General features: G+C 46.5%; 1 protein-coding gene across 1 annotated transcript in view; it reads left to right on the top strand.

Moving 5' to 3' along the window:
- The window catches only part of LOC126985029 (alpha-(1,3)-fucosyltransferase C-like), a 12,716-nt gene extending 5,443 nt beyond the window's left edge, over nucleotides 1-7,273 (top strand). Inside the window, exons 2-6 of the mRNA XM_050839272.1 lie at nucleotides 304-783; nucleotides 1,327-1,452; nucleotides 3,061-3,385; nucleotides 5,030-5,186; nucleotides 5,647-7,273. Coding sequence (XP_050695229.1) covers nucleotides 388-783; nucleotides 1,327-1,452; nucleotides 3,061-3,385; nucleotides 5,030-5,186; nucleotides 5,647-6,079 — 1,437 coding nt within the window. The 5' untranslated portion in view covers nucleotides 304-387 and the 3' untranslated portion in view covers nucleotides 6,080-7,273. The remainder of the gene's footprint in view (nucleotides 1-303; nucleotides 784-1,326; nucleotides 1,453-3,060; nucleotides 3,386-5,029; nucleotides 5,187-5,646) is intronic.
- Nucleotides 7,274-20,799: the final 13,526 nt, after the last annotated feature.

Below are 20,799 nucleotides of genomic sequence, written 5' to 3'. Positions count from 1 at the left end.
ATTTACCCTGCGTCCCCAAACAGCCACCACACTCACCCGTTCGCATTTCCACCAAACAACCATATCCCAAAAGTCATCCACCTCTGCGCCTTGGCCATCACAACCACCCATCCACTCTGACGCCTATCAAAGAGTCGCTCGCTATCATTCTACCAAGTACCAACACTCCCACAAACAGAGGAGCCAACACATTCCTCATCCACACTTGCTGTTGTAGTAGTAGTAGTAGTAGTAGTAGTAGTAGTAGTAGCTGTTGCTTTTTCGTAGTATAGCAGCAGTATTCTACATTCCTTCTTTTTACAGTCGAGGCCCGCCATGGTGCTGTGCAGGGCGAGTGTGTCTGAGTGGCCGCGTTCCCGGGTGTGCTGATGGACGCCTGCGACTGCCATGCTGAGGGTGGCGAGAGCCCGACGCGCCCTGCTGTGGCTGGGCGCGGCGGGCGTATGCGTGGCGGCGGGGCGTGTGCTGTGGGTCCTGCTGTTCATCACACTCGAGCCTTACTTCGTCCAGCACGCCAGCCACGCCAGCCACCACCTCTACGGCGATCTCCCGACACTCAACAAGCAAGAGTCACCTCCCAGGCTACCGGGATCGTCGACAGCGGCCGTGGGAGGACACAATGGCGAGAAGGTTGTGTTGTTTTGGACGACGTGGTTCGGGAAGGCGTGGTGGGTACGGTTGGGCGGCGGCGTGGACCTGCAGGCCGGGCAGTGTCCCGAGACTCGCTGCGTCTTCACCCACGACCGCTCCAGGCAGCACGAGGCCTCCGCTGTTCTGTTCCAGGTGAGGAGAAACTTAGGGACATATTCTTGAACATTTCGGCGCCCAAGCACACATATTTGACAAGGCTTTCGTAGGAGTTGTGAGCATTTCCAGGGGTAGTTTTATGGATGAGCCTGGCGGTAGTTTGACCATTCTTCTGTATCATGAAACTAAAAATCGTCTCATTAGAACCCAACTGATTTCCTTTTCGGCCTTAGGAAATTATTGATGTGAGAGGCGGAAGCGTCTAATATCAGTCTTTACAGAGGACATTAGCTTGACATTATCCTTATATTCCTATTGACCGGAGTTTTTAGAAGCATGGAATTTTAATACGTAGCTTGAAAATAATCCAATATTAAATTTTACATTCGTTAGAAGCATTTATCACTACTGTTTGTCGCCATATCTTATGATGGAGGTTTTTCATATACCCAATAATCAGCCAGTCAATCAGTCAGTCAGTCAGTCAGTCAGTCAGTCTCTCTCTCTCTCTCTCTCTCTCTCTCTCTCTCTCTCTCTCTCTCTCTCTCTCTCTCTCTCTCTCTCTCTCTCACCCTGCAGTCCGAGGGCGTGGCCGCTCGGGACCTGCCTCGGAGCCGTGAGTCGTGGCAGCGTTGGGTGTGGGTCCATGTGGAGGCGCCGCCCTACTCCACTCGCGCTGCCCTCAGACTCCGCCCCAGTGTGCCGGTGAGCCTGGATGATGATGATGATGAGGAGGAGGAGGAGGAGGAGTAGGAGGAGTAGGAAGAGGAGGGGGAAAGGTAGTAGTAGTAGTAGTAGTAGTAGTAGTAGAAGAATTAGTAGTAGTAGTAATAGTAGTAGTAGAAGAAGGAGGAGGAGGAGGGGAAGAAGGAAGAAGGGGGAGAGAGGAGGAACACACACACAAAAAAGCTTTAACAAATTTACAAATATTGGATAACAGAAATAAGTGAGGCAATTATGGAATATGAAAAAAGAAAGAAAAGTGAATGGAAAAAAAAAGACGTGTAGATTTTGAATGTGACTTCTTTTTTCTTTTTTATTCTTCAAGTTTTGTTCTGTTGTTCTTTTAAATACATCGTTTTTTTGTCACGTTATCTCATCCCTTTCTGTTATCGCTTCTTTTTTTTCGTGTCTTTTCGCTTTACTTCAATTTTTCATATTTTTTGCTATCATTAAACATCTTTGTAAAACTGTTTCCTTTTATTCTGCTGTGCTCCTCCTCCTCCGCTTCTCTTATCTCCTCCTCCTCTTCCTCTTCCTCCTCCTCCTCCTCTTCCTCCTCTTCCAATTCCTCGCCGTGAAACTCGTGCGCTCTCTAATTCGCATTTTTTTTTTTTATGTCGATTCTCGTAGTTGTCTTTCAGGATGTTTTATTTCCTCTCCTCTCTCTCCTCTTTACTCGCCTCCCACACACGCCTCGACCCGCACGCCTCTCACAGCAGCTCCACACAACACCCTCACGCCCACGCCGCGCCTCCCACGGTCTCCGCCGCCCCTCCACATTCCCCGTATCCCCGTAATGCAACACGTCCTCCACTTGGCCACCTCACACGCGCTCTCCACGCACACGCCAACACACACACACACACACACACACACACACACACACACACACACACACACACACACACTCATGAATCTGTGTTTAATTAGGTAATCCTTCACACCTGCCTCATGAAACTATAGTATTTTTTTTTTTTTTTTTTTTTTGCGCGAGAGACAGCCAGGAAGATAGACACACGGATAGACAGACAGACAGGCAGAAAGATAGACAGACAGAATAACAGACGCAGTTTAAGACACGGCAAATTGACACATGCGTGGACACATCAACAGATTGACACACAGACATAAGAAAAAAAAAGATAAAGCGGCGGATTTTTATTTAAATTATTTTTTTTTTACAATTCTATGATTCTATGATTTTATTACAATTCTATGAAAATTATCTTGCCCCACATTTTGCATTGTGTTCTTTCTTTATTGCAACGATTCAGGGAAAGGGAATTAACACACACACACACACACACACACACACACACACACACACACACACACACACACACACACACAGAGGAATGGTTTACAATACTTTGCTTTATTTGTTTGTTTGGTTGTTAGTTTATTTGTGTGTTCATGGGTTAATAAATTAGTTAGTTAGTTAGTTAGTTAGTTTGTTACTTAATTAGTTAGTCAGATAGAGAGCCCGTTAGTTAGTTAGATAGTTGGTATTTTGTTATTATAGTTAGTTAGTTAGTTAGTTGGTTAGTTAGTTAGTTAGTTGGTTAGTGTAGTTATTTTCTTCCCCTTTAGGTTGCAGGCGCCCCTCGAGACCTGAGTGGCCTCTTCAACTGGACCATGACCTATCACCCCGCCTCGGACATCATGGAGCCTTACGGGGCCCTACTGCCGCTGTCCGCTGATGGGGGCCCTGACGAACCGCCGCCCCCCGCCCCCGCCGCTGTCTCGCCCCTCTCCATTTCTCCACGAAGCCGTCCTCCCTTCACGCCCATTCGTCCGGCCCTTCTCGACGCCACCAGCTCCACCCACGCCGCCTACCTCAACGCTCTGCATCACAAGAAGACTCTGCCTCGCCTGCTTCCGTCCCCCTGGCCTCGCTACGTCGATAGGGAGCCAAGTAAGCATTCAAATAATAAACAGCTAATGCCTGACCAAATGATTTCCTGACTGAGTAACTAACAGTCTATCTAACTAGCGGATTGACTGACTAGTTTATTTACTAACTGACTAATTTGCTCACTAACTAGCTAACTAACTGGCTAACTATCTACCTGACCAACTAACTTACTAGGTGATTGAGTAACTAAATGATTAAATGAAGGAGTAACTAACTGATTAACTAAGTAATTAACCAAGTAACTGCCTAATTAACTAAAGAATTTATGAAGTAACGAGACCAACTGACTAAGGGACTAGGTAACAAACAGACAACCTGCCTACCTGCTTATCTATCTAACCCGTCCGCTGCGATTGGTACGGATTCGGCTTTCATTGGTAGCCTGGTTACTTACACTCCCAGGTTTTTCTCTGCTTCTGTGGTGGATAGTGGAGTGTTTCCCATGTGGTATCGGTATGCTGGATATCCTCTCCCAAGGTGCAGGACTTTACATTTTTCTTCATTGAATTGTATCAGCCACTTTTTGTTCCATTCCTGTAGCTTGGTGATGTCTTCTTGTGGGGAATCCGCGGTCAAGGGGTTAGCTAACAGAGACTAACAGCCCGACCTCGTAAGTAGCTCGTTAAGAAATTACCTAACCAACTTGCTTTTAACAAACTAACAAGCCAACGAACTGCCAGCCAACCAAACAAATAAAAAAAAGGAAAATACAAACAAAACGAAATACCATAAAATGACGGCGTATACATGTGTGTGTGTGTGTGTGTGTGTGTGTGTGTGTGTGTGTGTGTGTGTGTGTGTGTGTGTGTGATGCGTGGCTGTGCGAGGGAGGTCAATCAGGACAAATAAAAATTCTGGACAAAAAAAAAGCGTAACAGCAAGCGGCGCCAAAATTAAATTAATGAATGTGAATAAAAAAAAAAAAAACTGCGTGACTTTCGCTTGATGATTCTGCAACTCGCGATTTTTAGCAACAGTTTTTGATATTTGCATTTGGAATTTTGACTCTGTTCATGCTTTGTAGTCCGCCCACTCCTGACGGGGGAGGACGCGACTGACGAAGGCAGAGTCAACATGGGGTGGGTTCTCTCTCTCTCTCTCTCTCTCTCTCTCTCTCTCTAAACACTACTAATCGTATAACCAGTTGCCTCGAAAGACTATACATCGCCGAGAATTTGATAAGAAAATCCCAACAGACCGCTGCCTGTGCCGTGAATGAAAGGACATGATTAATAGTATTGGATCCCTTTAATTCTCTCGTGAGGGGAAGGGCGAGGCAGAGTCCGTTCAGTCCCTCAGGTAAACACATAAACACATTACCATCCCCAGCCTGAGTTAATTTATAGGCAGAGCTACGGATGTCCCAAGGAATCGGAAACCTTTGTGTAGACCAGAATTCTTTAGTTTAGTTTAGGCCTTACCTTCAGGACCCATTTGAAAGGCTCTAAATTGTTCTGATTTGATCCTAATATGTTTTTTTTCTATCACCTTTAGACACCTAGCTTTTTTTATTCTTTTATCTGTGCCTGAAGATTATAACAAATGTCAGTTCTTCTGCCGTTGACAAAGTCCTTTCATTTAGTTCTTGTAGCCTCTGAGTTTCACGGATTTCCGTTTACTGATTTGCTCTTGCTGTTCCGCCAGGCCCCGCGGGAGAGTCCTGGAGGGCCTTCCTGACGAGGCCGCGTCTGGTGGCCTGGATGTCGTCCCACTGCTACACCGCCTCCCGCCGCGAGGAGTACGTGCGGCGCCTCCAGCAGCACGTGGCCGTCGACGTGTACGGAACCTGCGGCCCTCTGAGGTGAGTGGATTTCAACACCATCATTATCAGTCTGAGAGAGGAGAGCTTTTACCAACGTTCTCCGCCTTTCTCTTTCTGGTATACAATGTACGTACTCAATCCAATTCATGACACTGTCGCTACACTGCCGCACGTACTTTGGCTTTCCATCTGTTGACGCGTGACTTGAAATACCCAGCTCATCTCTGATTATTAGCCATTTATATAAAAATAGAGTTATTGTGTGAAGACAAGCATTATTAGAATTAGGAATCAGCATTTTTAGCACTTTTATAGTAGTGCAGAGTCTTACACACCCAAGAAATGAGATGAGCATGTCGCTTGAATCGAAACAAAGATCGAAAGTGTAGTGGGTAGGTGAAGGTGTTGGTGTCAGTTACCTGCACCACGCCCTCTGACAGTAATTCTTAACTTACTTTCGGGAGTCACGATTTTATCTTGTGCCGTTCTCGTCCCTCAGGTGCAGCAGAAGGGAGAAGCACCGCGACGACAGCTGCTGGCGGGAGGTGATTGGCGTCCGGTACCTCTTCTACCTGGCCTTTGAGAACGCCCTGTGTGACGCCTACGTGACGGAGAAGGTGTGGCGGCCGCTGGTGCACGGCCTGGTGCCCGTGGTGCTGGGGGGTGCCAATTACTCCGCCTTCCTGCCACACAAATCCTTCATCAACGCCGGAAGCCTCGGGCCGCTCCAGTTGGCTCACCTGCTGCTTCGCCTGCAGAAAAACCCTCGGGAGTATGCCGAGTACCACCTGTGGAGGGCGTTCTGGAGGCCGACGCTGAGGCCTCCTCTGTGTGAACTGTGCCTCAGGCTTCACAACAGCTCGCAGACCACGACGCAGCAGGACCTTGACATGTGGTGGCGGGGCCTGGGGCGCTGCCGGCCTGGCCATTAGGAGTCCACGATAAATATTAGACACCGAGAAAGGTTTTGGCTTAGATTGGAGCATCACGCAGTACACGAAACAACAGGGCTGAGTCAGTGTGGTGGCGGCCCCTGGGAACTGCCTGACTGGGCCTTCTTTAGCCGTCTGCTCGAATGGAAATTAAGATTGTCACCGAGAGCCTTGCTTCCTGACCTCACACACTTTAAAACACTGTGCCTGAATCGCTGATTCTTAACTTTTGTTGCCAGCTGTGCCTTTAGCATGATGAAGAAGTCCCAAGACAATATTACACAACACAATCGAGTATTTTGATCAGCGTAACGTTCACGTGCCTTACCGGCCACGCAACACCCGCCACACTGTTGATCCCGCCCCTGACCCAGATCATTGCCCATTGCTGGCTTGCGGCCTGACCCGTCCACCTCATCCCCCCCACCTCTGCCTTGTGCCTGAACTGTAGTACGAGCTTACCGCAAGGATGCACACACGGTCATAAGGAAGCTACAAAAGGCCACTCGATCAGTCCACCTAGGGGAGCTCCATGCAGGCAATCCTTCTTTCACTATGTGGCCAGAAAGAATTTATGAGAAATTTTCATATTTTTATGTTTATTTTAAATAATATTCTGCAGGATGCATCTCTCAATCTTCGTGGATGAAAGGATGTTTACTGAGTGCCTCCTTCACCTGTTTACCTTCCTGCCCCGCCTTTGAGCCGCGCCAGGCAGCCGTGATTGCCCGCCGCGGCCACTCACCCAGCTGCCTTCTGTGTTGCCTGCCTCGGTGCTACGCGTAGAGCGACCTCTGTTGTTATATATTGTTGTATGATTATAGAGAACTTTATTTCAGTGTATTCTCTCTCTCTCTCTCTCTCTCTCTCTCTCTCTCTCTCTCTCTCTCTCTCTCTCTCTCTCTCTCTCTCTCCACACACACACACACACACACACACACACACACACACACACACACACACACACATCCAACAAGCAAACAAAAAGACCGAGGGAAAATAAAGCAGTCTGCCCTTCACGCCATACAGGGCGGTGAAGTCACTGCGTACGGGTTGTGTTGTGGAGTTGCAGACATCCTTTTCTTCAACGACTGTACGTACCTACACATATATTGTTGCTACTCGATATTTTTTGCATCTTTCCATCATGACTTTACACTGTACTTCATAGTTTACAATAAAATGATACTCACACTCGTCGTTTTCTGTGTATCATGGGGTGCTTTGGGCTTCGTGAAAATTAGAGTACGAAAATGGATTATAGAGGAAAGATAAATAGTGTAATGCATCAAAGGAAGAGGAGGAAGAAAAAGAAGAAAGAAGTGTGTCAATAAACAGAAGAGAGGATAAAGAGGAGGATGAGGATCTACGAAGCGATACAAAGCAATACAGGCCAAAAGAAGAAGAAGAAACCAGCCAGTGTTGCGCGCGGCTCTTGTGTGGGTAAGTGCCTTTTCATCACCTCTACGTGTTAATTGGTAAGTTGCTCCCTGCCTGTCATCTTTGTGTCTTCCTTTAGAAAATAACAGCGTAGGCCATTCTATAACCCCGTGACTGTGTTTATGTACGTACTGTGGTGTGGTTATAATGAGGGGAGTCACTAGGTGTTTGTTATTGTCACGTGACCAGCGGAGTCATGGCGGGGCAGAACAAGTTGAAATATTGTGTTATCTTTGGTGTTTGGACGTGAATGCTTGGGTTCATATTTTTAAACGTATCGTCCTCCCATTGCGACCATTTTCCAAGGCCACAGAGAAGGTTAACCGGGTTTTCATTGTCGATTATCCCCGTTGTAGATGCAGAAGCCGGGTAAAACTATATCTAGGACCACAAAAAATCCATGAAAAGCCCAGCAACTTCAACTAGACCTTTTAAATAGGCGAACTGAGGCGCAGATACGTTTAAAAATACGGGGTTTGATCTGTTTTTTTTCTTTTTTTTTTTAGTGATGTAAGTTGTGTGGTGAGGGATGCCTAATTAACAAACTATCTAACTGCCTAACTAACTAATCACCTGCCTAATTCACCAACGAACTAACTACTTAACGAACTAAATCTAACTAACTAACTAACTGCCTAACTTTCTAACTAACCAATCTACTGCCTAACTAACCAACTAACTAACTAACTACTAACTATTGATGCCTAATTGTCGTATCTAGGTGACGTTGGTAATTAGTGTTTCATCCTCCTCTGTGCCTAATTAACTTACCACCTAAATAACTGCCAAACGCGATTGTTAATAGGCTATTGCAAGTCAGTTTGTTGTTGTTGTTGTTACTGTTGTTGCCGTCTTTGTTGATTTTGTTATTACTGATCTGAAGCCTTATTTTGTTGCGAGTTTGTGTGTTTGTGAGGAAGGAAGGACAGCCGGATAGATGCAAAATGATGTAAAATTAAATAGCCTACTTTTTTTTTAGTAGTAGCAGCAAGCCAGCAATATGTTGTTCTTGTCGTTGATGTTGCTTGTTTTAATGATGTTGCTTGTTTTAATTGACTTATTTATGCTTTTTCTATGTTAATTTATTTAGCTTGTTTATATATATTTCTTGTTTATTTATTTATTTTTCAGTTCATATCAGTGACAAGATTCTCGTCGTCGGCAGCTGATGGCTCGTGGATGGTTCGTTCACACTACAAGCAGAGCAGGGCAGAGCAGAGCAGAGCGGTTAGTAGCGGCATTAATTTTTACATAGTTTTGACTGTACAGACGCTCAGGTGTTTACACCGGAAGCAGAGCGGCGCAGCGCGGAGCGGAGCAGCGCGCTCGGGAAATTTGGCCGTATTTTTTCCTGCTCGCAGCTAGCGGCCCTCCACGGCTCCACCCTTCAATCAACATGGCCAAGAAGCTATCTAGTATCTACATAGGTGAGTTTTTATTGCTGAAGCCAAAACTACAAAAAACTGACCAGATTGTGCATAGTTGAGGTACATTTCAACGATATACAATAGCCGTATGTTTAGAAAAGGTAATTTGGTGATATTCTGATCCTATACCCAATCATCAGTGACCCACACAGCCATGGGACTTGGCTTTAACAACGAAATTCCATGTTCCTTTGTATATAAATCGTTAAATTTTTCATCATCCTTCCAGATAAACACCGAGGAGTTTATCGGGCTGTTGCCTGCGAATTATTCTTGTGCCGGTCGCCCTGCTCTGCTTATGTGTGAACACCTAACCGCGCCGCTCTGCTCTGCTTGTAGTGTGAACGAACCCTTACACATAATAGCATCCATCCGTCTGTCTGTCTGTCTGTCTCGCCGCTTAGGGAGAGGTGAGTGACTTCTTCAGGATAATTTACACTGGTTGTCTGGGAATTTTAGTTTATTGATGTTGATGTAATACGGTTGTTTCCACTGTTCTTCGGTTTATGTAATTATATATTCCTGTTATTGAAATTTGTAGCCGTCGCCTTTAAAAGTATCAATATCTATCGATTTAAATATATCCCTCTATATCTGTTTTTCTATCTCATCCTTTTTGCCTGTGTGCGTGTGAGGTTTATGATGCTCTTTTTTTTTTTGCAAGGGCCACCGATTGACATTGTTTCTTCCAATCATATTAACATTTTGCATTGCATGGTTACAAATATTTTAAGTCATGTTCAGCATATTTGAAACCCATTAGGCTATATAATTCTCCCTATCGCTGTTTTTTGTCTTCTCAGCCATATGTGAAAAAGCAAAGTTGTGGTCCCCTTTTAGTGAAGTATTTTTCCCACTTTCTCTGTAGCCTCAATTGCGTTTACATTCCTTGAAGGTCGCTCTTGTCTGCCTGTTCGTGGTTTCTTCTTATTTCTCCTTGAAAAGATTCGCTGCAGTGGAAAGAACGGAAAAACAAAAGAAAAAGAAAATAGACGAAAGGAGATGATAAAAGAATGAGAAACGTAAAAAATGTAGAAAGTAGAAATGGTGATGTAGGTTTTATTTGGCATGATCAAAACAATACATATTAGGTGGGGGTAACTATTATATATCTTAGCCGAGTTTTGATTTCGAAACAATACACAAAATGGAAAACTATAATGATGTAATGGGAAGATTTTTATTCGTGTATTTGAAGATATTAAATTACTAAAAGCGACACGCACTAACAAAACAAAACAAAGAGAGAGAGAGAGAGAGAGAGAGAGAGAGAGAAGAAAACAACTTCCTAACAGACAGAGACAAAGACATACAGACAGACAGACAAACAGGATATGAATTTATGCATAAAATACCATATACATGGAAATTAACAGACCGCCTCTCTCTCTCTCTCTCTCTCTCTCTCTCTCTCTCTCTCTCTCTCGTTGTAATCGAAATATTTCCCTTATTTTCCTCTTAAAACTTTCCTCTTACTTTCCTCCCTCCTCTGTCCTCCTCCTCCTCCTCCTCCTCCTCCTCCTCCTTTGTCTTCCACCTCTTCCTCTCTCTCTTCCTTTTTTTTTCGCTTCCTATTTATCTTTCCTCCGTGATCTCATCTTGTCCCTCCTCCTCCTCCTCCTCCTCCTCCTCCTAAGATGAAGGAGGAGGAGGAGAGGGAGAGGGAGAAAGAGGGGGTGAAGGATGGGAGAGGATAAGACAGAAGGAGAAGGAAAGAAAAGGAGGGATGGAGAGAACCAGATGAACCAGATATTGGTGAGAATCATATGTAGCTGTCAGATTGTCAACACACACACACACACACACACACACACACTAGTACACACACGTCTGATGCCTTTTCTCGAGAGGGACAAAATTGCGACCAGAAACATGGTGCACACAAGAGTAGTAAGGGAGATAGCGATATAGAAAGAGATAGATACAATGGCTCGTGTCCAGTAACACCTCCGGGCGGGCGTGGCGGCGCATCACCAGCACGTGTAGTACGCCAGGACGCCGGACGCGACGACGACAAAGATCGCCGTGAAGTCCACAAAAGCGTCCGCCCATGTGTAGGGGGCGCCGGGTGTCTCAGGAGTCTCTGTCCCGGGCGCTCAGTTTGGGCTTCTTGGCCTCCCGGCGGCGGAGAGTCTGGATGGTGTAGTCCGGGGCCACGCCGCTGGGTTCCCTCACAGCACTGACCTCACACTTCGAGGCCGGGGTCACCACCACACCGGCTTCCTCCACACCATCGACCCTGTCACCTGAGGCAAGGGTCGGGGCGCTGCCATCACCTGCTGGGGTTCCTGAAGCCTTGGTGATGTCATTGCCATCACCTGCTGGGGTTCCTGAAGCCTTGGTGATATCAGTGCCATCACCTGCTGGGGTTCCTGAAGCCTTGGTGATTTCATTGCCATCACCTGCTGGGGTAGTTGTGGCTTTGGTTGAGGCGTTGGCTTCTTTCACGCCATTTGCCCTGAAACACATCGGGGACCGCGCCGCCTCATCGCACCGGCGCCCGTTGCACCGCATGCTGGTGAAGGCGACGCTTGAGTCTGGGCCGTCACCGTGCTGCGAAAAGTGGAGGAAGTCAAGGTTATCGAGGAACCTCCCCAGAGTCATCGACCCCTTCAGCAGGGTCCTCCAGCGAGGAAAAGGAGGAGGAGGATTGGAAGAGAGGAGGATGACAAGAATGAGAACGAAAACGAGAACGAGGAGGAGAAGAAGAGGGAGAAGAAGAGGAGGAGGAGGAGGAGGAGGAGGAGGACCATTCTCACTGCAGGGAAAGAAAGACATACGCATCGTCTGCCTGTCCCGCCAACTCGACAACGTGAATGGAATTGCGTCGCCCGTGAACGATGTCGCTCCTTAGTGATGCTGTAAAGATAGAAGCGGGCCGGGAAACGCGTCTTCTTTTGTCTGCAGGAGAGTGGCAGATCAGATCACCTTGGGCGTGGAGGGTGTGAGTGAGGGGAATGGACTGAAGCCAGATGAGTCTCCTGTTAACCTCCGTGCCGTGTATGTTAATAATGGGGATGAATTTTTAAACCGATGTTGCATTTTTCGTTATCAGTTTGGTGCTATGGTATTGTGTAGGAAAGGAAATACTTTTGGTGCAACATTTTTCTCCCTGCCTGCCTCCATCCCCGCCTGCTCGTCCTCCTCAGCTCGCCTTTGTTCTCTCCAAGTGTGAAAGGGTAATTAAAGTTATCTCTGCTGAGCGAGGAAACCGTTGAAAGACTCAAGATCTCAGACCCCGACTACTTTGCATGCATTGACCCGAATTTTTACCGAAGGAAGGAAGACTGGGGTGGTAGTTGAACCTCGAGGATCTAGACTCCTTGGGGGATCTAAAGTGGGCTAGGGGATGGGGATGGACAGAGCCTATACCGCAGAGAATAGAAGAACCACATTTCGACGTCACGCAGCTTCCGGAACACTGCACAAACCCTCGAAGCCTTTACGAAGCCCCGAACTGACTATGGTGTGTAGGTTAGGTTTTTTTTTAAAGTATAAGTCGCGAATGATGATTTTGGAAGGCACTTTAGATGAAAATAACGCCTTAAGTAACTGTGGTGATAGAGTGGAGTGGATGGAAGAGGGGAGGAGGAGGATGGAGGCGGTTAGGGGGGATCGGAGCTTCGAACCCAATTCCTCAGTCGACCCATACCCACCATCTCCATAGTAGTGGGTCATTGTAGTATCACCACTTCTTAACTTATAAAATAGTGAAAATCAGAGGGCGGGAGGGAGGGATGGAACTCTCAGAACTAATAAGAGACTTGCGGATAGGTAGTAAGGGAAATGTTAGAAATAGTGCTGGATCGTTCTTGGGAAATTTTAAAGGTTACTGTGTGTGTGTGTGTGTGTGTGTGTGTGTGTGTGTGTGTGTGTGTGTGTGTTGCCGTTATAGTCTCTGCCACGTGTGACGCTTTATGCAAGGGCGAAGTGGTTTAGTATGACGGTAAAGACTTGCCAGCTCGTATTTTGTTATTCATTACCTTCGCTGTCCAAGTCCTGGGCCGGTGTGCCAAGAGACGGATCTTCGCGTCTTAGTGGGATCGACGTCGGGGCTTTCCGCGTATGCAGCGAGTAACGTGAATATTATTAAATTACCTCATCATTCAGTTGGCAAGACATCTCTGGAATTAAGCGGATAATATTTTTTTTGGCTTCCGTTATCTTTCCAGGAGGAGGAATTTTACAGGCACTTTATACCCTTCTTGTTGGGCTTTGAGGCTTTTCTGTTGATGGCCGAGGGTTGTTCAGTGACTCGGTGGTGAGTTTGAGTTCCGTGAAGTTGTGCAGTCATCGTAACAATACACTCCAGTGGGGTTGAGAGAGAGAGAGAGAGAGAGAGAGAGAGAGAGAGAGAGAGAGAGAGAGAGAGAGGGCAAGCGAGCAAGCGAGCGAGAGATGAGATGTAAATTTTCATGTGCCAGAGTAAAGTGGGTGTTAAGGAACTAAGTCAAGTGTTCTTTTGGGGACGCTGAGGACGACCGCTTGCCTGATAACACTGCCGCGTGCGAGTTAAATGAGAGAAGTGAAATGAGGAAAGACGCATTAAAGAGGAATGATACCAGCCAGTCCAGAACCATTAAATAAAGATGCAGAAATTGGAGGATGAATGAAGTGAGGAAAGACCTTTTAAAGAGGAAAGAACCATTAGATAAAAGTAGATGCAGAAAGGGAAGGAGAAGGGACATGAGGAAAGACACATTAAAGAGGAGAGATTACAGACTGTCCAGAACTATTAGAGAAAGATGCAGAAATGGGAGGAGAAAAACATGAGGGAAAACACGCTAAAGAGGAAAGATAATGCAAAGATAATGGCCGCGAGAGAGAGAGAGAGAGAGAGAGAGAGAGAGAGAGAGAGAGAGAGAGAGAGAGAGAGAGAGAGAGAGAACAGTAAAGCAAGGGAAATAAAAGTGAATGACGATTAGGAAGTCATGGCAGTCGAATACCCAGACTTGAGTGTCGATGAAAGAGGTTAAGTGTCAATCCAAGTGGTGGTGGCGGTGGAGGGGAGGGGGAAGGAGAGGGAGAGGGAGAGGGAGAGGGATTTGTGGCACCCCCTCCTCCTCCCCCTCTCCCTCTCTCCCATCAGTCCAGCAGTCACAAAGAGAATGACCTTTTTAATTCGCGAATACCAACGTCATTCTCAAAATCCAAATCATTAAGAGTTTAACGGGGAAGTATCTAATCTCGAAAGCCCAGAGGTTATATTCCTTCTCATAACCTTTACATACACGTTTTACAGGCCGGTTTTTGATTGAAGTTACCCTCCATATGGTCCGTTTTCTCCGACTCCAACGCCTCTCACATCAGCTGTTTCCATTTAAGCCGTAAAAGGAGATTAATCGGGTTGTAATGAGTGTTCTTTTAGGTTCACGGTACAGAAGAAGGGTCAGACTACCACCAGGGTCATAAAAGTACCCGTGGAAATACCCAGAACTCATACGAAAGCCTTGTGTGTGCTTGTGCGCCGAAATGTGTTTTAGAATATGGCTCCAGACTTTATTTTAGGGGTCGTGATGCATGGCTTCCTGTGTTGCCGAATAGAGGCTGCACAATACTGCTGTGCGGGATGGGGGCAACGTTGTCAAATTGTCGTACACTGAACATTGCATTTATAATTTTTAGGCTCCGAGACTATCGTAACCACACAAATAACGATAGGAAATTATAGTTAGCGTTAAAACTGTTAAATATTGATAGGTTTCGTTCTCTTTTGCTTTAGTTATCGGTCAGAAATTACTAAAATGCAATGCGCTGAGTATGATAATTTGTTAACGCTGGCTGGGGGTGACGCCAGGCCGGGATATTGAGAGGAAGAGGAGCGTGGAGGAAAAGACAGCAGCTCAGAGGGGGGAAGCTTGCGTGTGCTTCATTTAACCCTATCCGATCCGACGTTTTCATTTTTCGCACTCGTAACACCTAGCATCGTACTCATTTATCTGAACAACGATAACGCTCATGGACACTAAGTACTGGTACCGAATCAATAGTGTAAAACAATAATGAATAATGAGTGAAAAGAAGCTTGTGGTAAGTACAAAGAAAAGAAAGAGTGTATCGTTTTGATCGAAGTGGCTGAGGGGAGGCCAGATTTGTTCCCCCTCGGGTCGAATAGGGTTTAGGTTAGGTTAGGTTAGGTTAGGTTAGGGGGAACTTCAACGTTTTTTTCCTTCCCTTTCCTCAGCTATTTTTCTTTCCTCTTTTCTTTCTTTCTTTCTCTGTCTTCCCTTCTTTGTTCCTTGTTTTCTTGCTCTTTCTTCCTTTATTGTTTATTTCTTCATTTTCGCTTCGTTTCATAATTTTTTTTAAAATTCACTCACACATGTAATGCGCAGTGATACCAAGGCTTTCAACATGATATCTACACTCATCTTTTGTTCATACGTTAGATATTGACCAAGGGGTTGAGGAAGAAAAAAAAAGAAAAAAAAATGCCTCCAAGAACTAATATCCATCTACGATCCTTTATTTGAGAGAACTAATAAAAATTTCTACTCTTGAAACACACACACACACACACACACACACTCTCTCTCTCTCTCTCTCTCTCTCTCTCTCTCTCTCTCTCTCTCTCTCTCTCTCTCTCTCACACACAGACACACACACACACACTCCCTCCCCCATCACACCCACTTCCATCCCCGCTCACACCCACTCCCCCCACTCCCTACACCCGTAATTCAGTAATATAAGTTGAGACTCCTTTCCCCCGAGCCAAGACGCGGCAGCAGAATGTCATTAGGATGGTAATCAAGCCGTCGTTCCCGCCGACAAATGGCCGCAGGACTGATAATCATATACGCCGTGGCTTCTTCACGAGGCTGCAATAACGTGTCCTCTCTCAGGCGATACACGGGGACTCTGCCAGGATACACCGAAGGACTCCCCTCCCCCCCTCCCTCCCTCACCCCCACTCTCCCTGGCTTTGTCGTCGTGTTTTCTCTCATATCACTCAGGTCCATATTCTTACTGTAAATAAATAAATAAATAAATAAATAAATAAAAAAAATAGCGGGCTTTTTTGCTCTGGTCGGTAGCTACTCTAGACATCAACCATTTTCAAAGGTCAAAAAAGAAGATTAATCGAGTTCTAATTGGTGTTTTTTAGGTTCACGGTACAGAAAAAGGGTTAAACTATCACCAGGGTCATAAAACTACCCCTGGAAATGCCCAAAACTCCTGCGAAAGCCTTGTCGAATATGTGAGCTTGGGCGCCGAAATGTTTAAGAATGTCCCTTTGTCCCTTGCGACCCTTCTCCTGCGGACGCCTCAATTATATAGCGATGGCGTCATGCGTGCAGTAGAAACGCATTAAGGGCTCGTGTGTGGGTCGAGGGCGAGGCTCCGTCGGGGCGCCCCGCCTCGCCGCGCCACGGAGCTGCTGAATAATTAATTGATGTTGTGTGCGCTGCTTCAAAAAATAGATTGCCGAGGAAGGCGAGGCTTTTGTGAGGCTGTAGGTCGCGTTTACAATGATAATAATAGCAACCTCCCACTCTATACCCTCCCATCCTTTCTCTCTCTCTCTCTCTCTCTCTCTCTCTCTCTCTCTCTCTCTCTCACCGTACCTAACTACATTCATTCATCAGCTTTAACTATCATGAGGGTTGCAGGAAGACATCTCTGGAACAAATTTCGACATCCTTTTTATGCATCTATTTTTATGTCGCGCCGGTTGACTCTTGAGGGGCCTCCTGGACGGCCCAGCCCGTTCGTGGCGATGGAGAATTTAATTTATAGTGGCTCCCGTGATGTATGACTCTTGTTTGGCCCATGCTGCGACCCGGTGCTCCACTTGAGGCGAAATTGCAAAAGTTCGGGTTGATTGAGGATCTGAACTGCATGTGGGTAGTGTGGAAATTGTCGGTGTCTTGCGGTGGGAGTCAAACCTCCGTATTTTAAGACACCATCGCTTCTCACATCAACTATTTCTAAAGGTCAAAGAGGGGATCAATCTGGTTTTCATGAGTGTTTTTTAAGGTTCATGGCACAGAAGAAGGGTCAGACTACCACCAGGGTCATAAAACTACCCCTGGAAAGGCCTACAGCTCCTACGAAAGCCATGTCAAATATGTGAACTTGGGCGACGAAATGTTTTAAAATACGACCCATCACAAAGATCAATATTTTTGGGATCACCATGTTCGCACGCTGACCACTCAGCTACTCAGTTAAAAATGTCTTTGTTTGTTCAACCCTTGTCCGTATCCACTGTAAAAATATAAAAAGTGGGACTCATCGCTTGTCCAGTCCCGTTCAGCCCCGTCCAGTCCCGTCCAGTCCCGTTCAGTTCCGTTCAGTCCCGTCCAGTCCCGTTCAGTCCCGTCCAGTCCCGTTCAGTCCCGTCCAGTCCCGTTCAGTCCCGTCCAGTCCCGTTCAGTCCCGTCCAGTCCCGTTCAGTCCCGTCCAGTCCCGTTCAGTCCCGTCCAGTCCCGTTCAGTCCCGTCCAGTCCCTTCCAGTCCTCTCCAGTCGTCCCGTCACCTCTTCTAATAATCCGCTGCTCAAGCACTCGCAAATTCTAGCCGATGCCGCCGTGAGTCAGCGATGCGAGAGATCAGCACGCCCACTCAATGCCGGGCAGCGTGCAGGGCCAGTAGCCACGCCCCCTGCAGCCCACCCACTCATGTCACCAAGTCTCCTGCCACGCCTGCACCACGCCTCCCTCTTATCCCTCACGCCCCTCTCGTAACTCCCTTTGTGTCCTTATGTGTGTGTGTGTGTGTGTGTTCTTTTTTATTGAAGGTGTAGCAGGAAGAGGAAGTGGATTAGCAGAGAGGGAAGATACAATTTGCCTCCCTTTCCTCTCCTCTTCTTTCCTTTTACCTCCACGCCTCTCTTCCTCCTTACTTCTCTCAATCATTGCCTCCATATTCTTTTTCTATTAAGGGTAAAGGAAGAAGAGGAAGTGGATTAGTGAGAGGGAAGATACAATTTGCCTCCCTTTCCTCTCCCTTTCCTTCCCTTTCCCTCCACGCTATACTTCCTCCTTACTCCCCTCAATCATTTCCTCCATCTTTTTCTCTTTCCCTCTTCTTACTCCTCTCCTTCCCCCCCTTCAGTGCTGCCTCCATCCTCTCCCTTTCTTTCCCTCTCCCTCTCTTTACTCCCCTCCTTCCCCCCCTCTGTGCTGCCTCCATCCTCTCCCTTTCTCTCCCTCCCTCCACGCCATACTTCCTTCTTACTTCCCTCAAACATTTCCTCCATCTCTTTCCCTCTTCTTACTCCTCTCCTTCCCCCTTCTGTGCTGCCTCCTTCCCTTCCCTTTCTTTCCTCCCTTCCGCACTCATACTACGCACACCTTCTATATACTGGGCATCTTAAACGACCCTTCCGTTCTACCCTTTCACTTTTCCCTTTTCTCCACTCCCACACCACGTCTCTTACATAGCTGACCCATGCACATAAGCCTTCCATCCTCCTCTCTCACCTCTGTGCCCGAGTGTCTTCCTCCTCCTCCTCCTCCTCCTCTTCTTCCTCTTCCCTTCCACGTCCTCACCACGCCTCCTAACTATCGCACACGAGTTTTCCATTCTCCTCTTTTTACTTCTGTTCCTAAACCTTCCTTCCCCTCCTCCTCCTCCTCCTCCTCCTCCTCCTCTTCTTCTTCTTCCCTTTTCACGTCCTCACCACGCCTTCCAGTTTTCCCATACGACCCTTCCATTCTCCTCCTCCTCCTCCTCCTCCTCCTCCTCCTCCTCCTCCTCTTCTTCCCTTCGACGCCTCTTATCTGTCCCATATAACCCTTCCTTCTCTTTCCTCCTATACCTTCCTCCTCCTCCTCCTCCTCCTCCTCCTCTTCCAAATCCACGCCCTCATCATGCTTTCCAGTTTTCTTTAATGCCCCCCCTCCCCTCCCACCCCACCCCCACTCTCTCCCCCTACCCGTCCCCGCCTCTCCGCCGTAACACCCACGCCACCGGGCAACACGCCAGACCGTATTTCATTAGTGACGTCACACCCAGGCTCCCGTGACGCAAAAGTGACGTCAGCAGTCCAGCGGAAGGGGCGGAAGCGAGTGTCTGCGGGAAATGGTGCGAGCATAAAGGGTGTGGCGGGGCGAGTTTAAAATGCATATTATTATCCGACTCGTATTATTAAGCAGTTCGGCGCGCGAGCACACACATTTACCAAGGCTGTCGTAGGAGTTTTGGGCATTTCCACGGGTAGTTTTATGATCCTGGTGGTGGTGTGACCTTTCTTCTGCACCATGAACCTAAACCCCAAGAACACATATATACCAAGGCTTTCGTAGGAGTTTTGGGCATTTCCACGGGTAGTTTTATGAGCCTGGTGGTAGTGTGACCCTTCCTCTGCACCGTGAACCTAAAGCCCAAGAACACATATATACCAAGGCTTTCGTAGGAGTTTTGGGCATTTCCACGGGTAGTTTTATGAGCCTGGTGGTAGTGTGACCTATCTTCTGCACCATGAACCTAAACCCCAAGAACATATATTTACCAAGGCTGTCGTAGGAGTTTTGGGGATTTCCATAGGTAGTTTTATGAGCCTGGTGGTAGTGTGACCTTTCTTCTGCACCATGAACCTAAACCCCAAGAACACATATTTACCAAGGCTTTCGTAAGAGTTTTGTTCATTTCCACGGGTAGTTTTATGAGCCTGGTGGTAGTGTGACCTTTCTTCTGTACCATGAACTTAAGCCCAAGCACACATATTTACCAAGGCTGTTGTAGGAGTTTTGTTCATTTCCACGGGTAGTTTTATGATCCTGGTGGTAGTGTGACCTTTCTTCTGCACCATGAACTTAAACCCCAAGAACACATATTTACCAAGGCTGTCGTAGGAGTTTTGGGCATTTCCACGGGTAGTTTTATGATCCTGGTGGTAGTGTGACCTTTCTTCTGCACCATGAACCTAAACCCCAAGAACACATATTTACCAAGGCTTTCGTAGGAGAAAAAAAGGAAAAATGGAGAATCAGAATCGAGGTTGAAGATGTAAGGAGTTGAATAAGGATGGGAAAAGAGAAGGAAGTAAGGGCATTGGTTAAGGGAAGTAAGGTGGAAAAGAGAGAGTGAGGGAGGAAAAGGAGAGAACCAATAGGAAGGAAGGAAAGAAGAGAGGGGGGGGAAAGAAGAAGGATATATATTGAGTTATGGAGCTTGAGGAAAATAGGAAGACACATAGAGAAGTAGGTAAAGAGATAGAGGAAAACGATAGTAAGGAAAATAGAGGAACGAAAAGGAAATATGGAATAGCTAGTGGCGTTTGAGTTAAGAAGGAAGAGAGGTAGAGGAATGGAGGAAAAGAGGTAAGAAAAAGGAGAAATAGGAAGAAAGGTAAAGGAAGGGAGGAAAAGAATTAGAATAAGTAGGAAGAAAGGGAGGAAGGAGGAAAAGAAGATGTAGGCACAGACCGAAGGGAAGAAAGAAGTTTAGGAGTGACTGATGAGAAATAGCGAGATTGAAAAGGAATAAAAAAAAAACAAAGACAGAAATAGAGATGAAAACAAAGAAAGGAAAGAAAGTTAGGAAGAAGAATAAGCGTGTAGGTAAGTTAGAGAAAGACAAACAAAGACAAAACAAGACAAAAAAAAAAAAAAGGACAGGACGCAACGAGGGAACTTTGGAAATATAAAACGAGAAGAGGAAAGGATGAGAAAAAGAAATGGGAAAATATAAACTAGAAAGAAAGGAAGGGAGAGAGGAAGAGAAGACGGAGGCACAGACTAGGGAGGAGTAAGGAGTAAAGGAGTGACTGAACAGAAGCGGAGAGATAGGAAAGGAGAAACACGGAGAGATGAAAGCAGAGGAGGGAAGGAAAGTAGGTTAGGAAGAAAAATGAGTGTGTGTGTGTGTGTGTGTGTGTGTGTGTGTGTGTGTGTGTGTGTGTGT

The sequence above is a fragment of the Eriocheir sinensis genome, chromosome 58 (genome assembly GCF_024679095.1).
Source record: "Eriocheir sinensis breed Jianghai 21 chromosome 58, ASM2467909v1, whole genome shotgun sequence".
Lineage (NCBI taxonomy): Eukaryota > Metazoa > Arthropoda > Malacostraca > Decapoda > Varunidae > Eriocheir > Eriocheir sinensis.
Note: the sequence above shows the minus strand (reverse complement) of the source record. Positions and strands in the feature narration are given on the sequence as shown.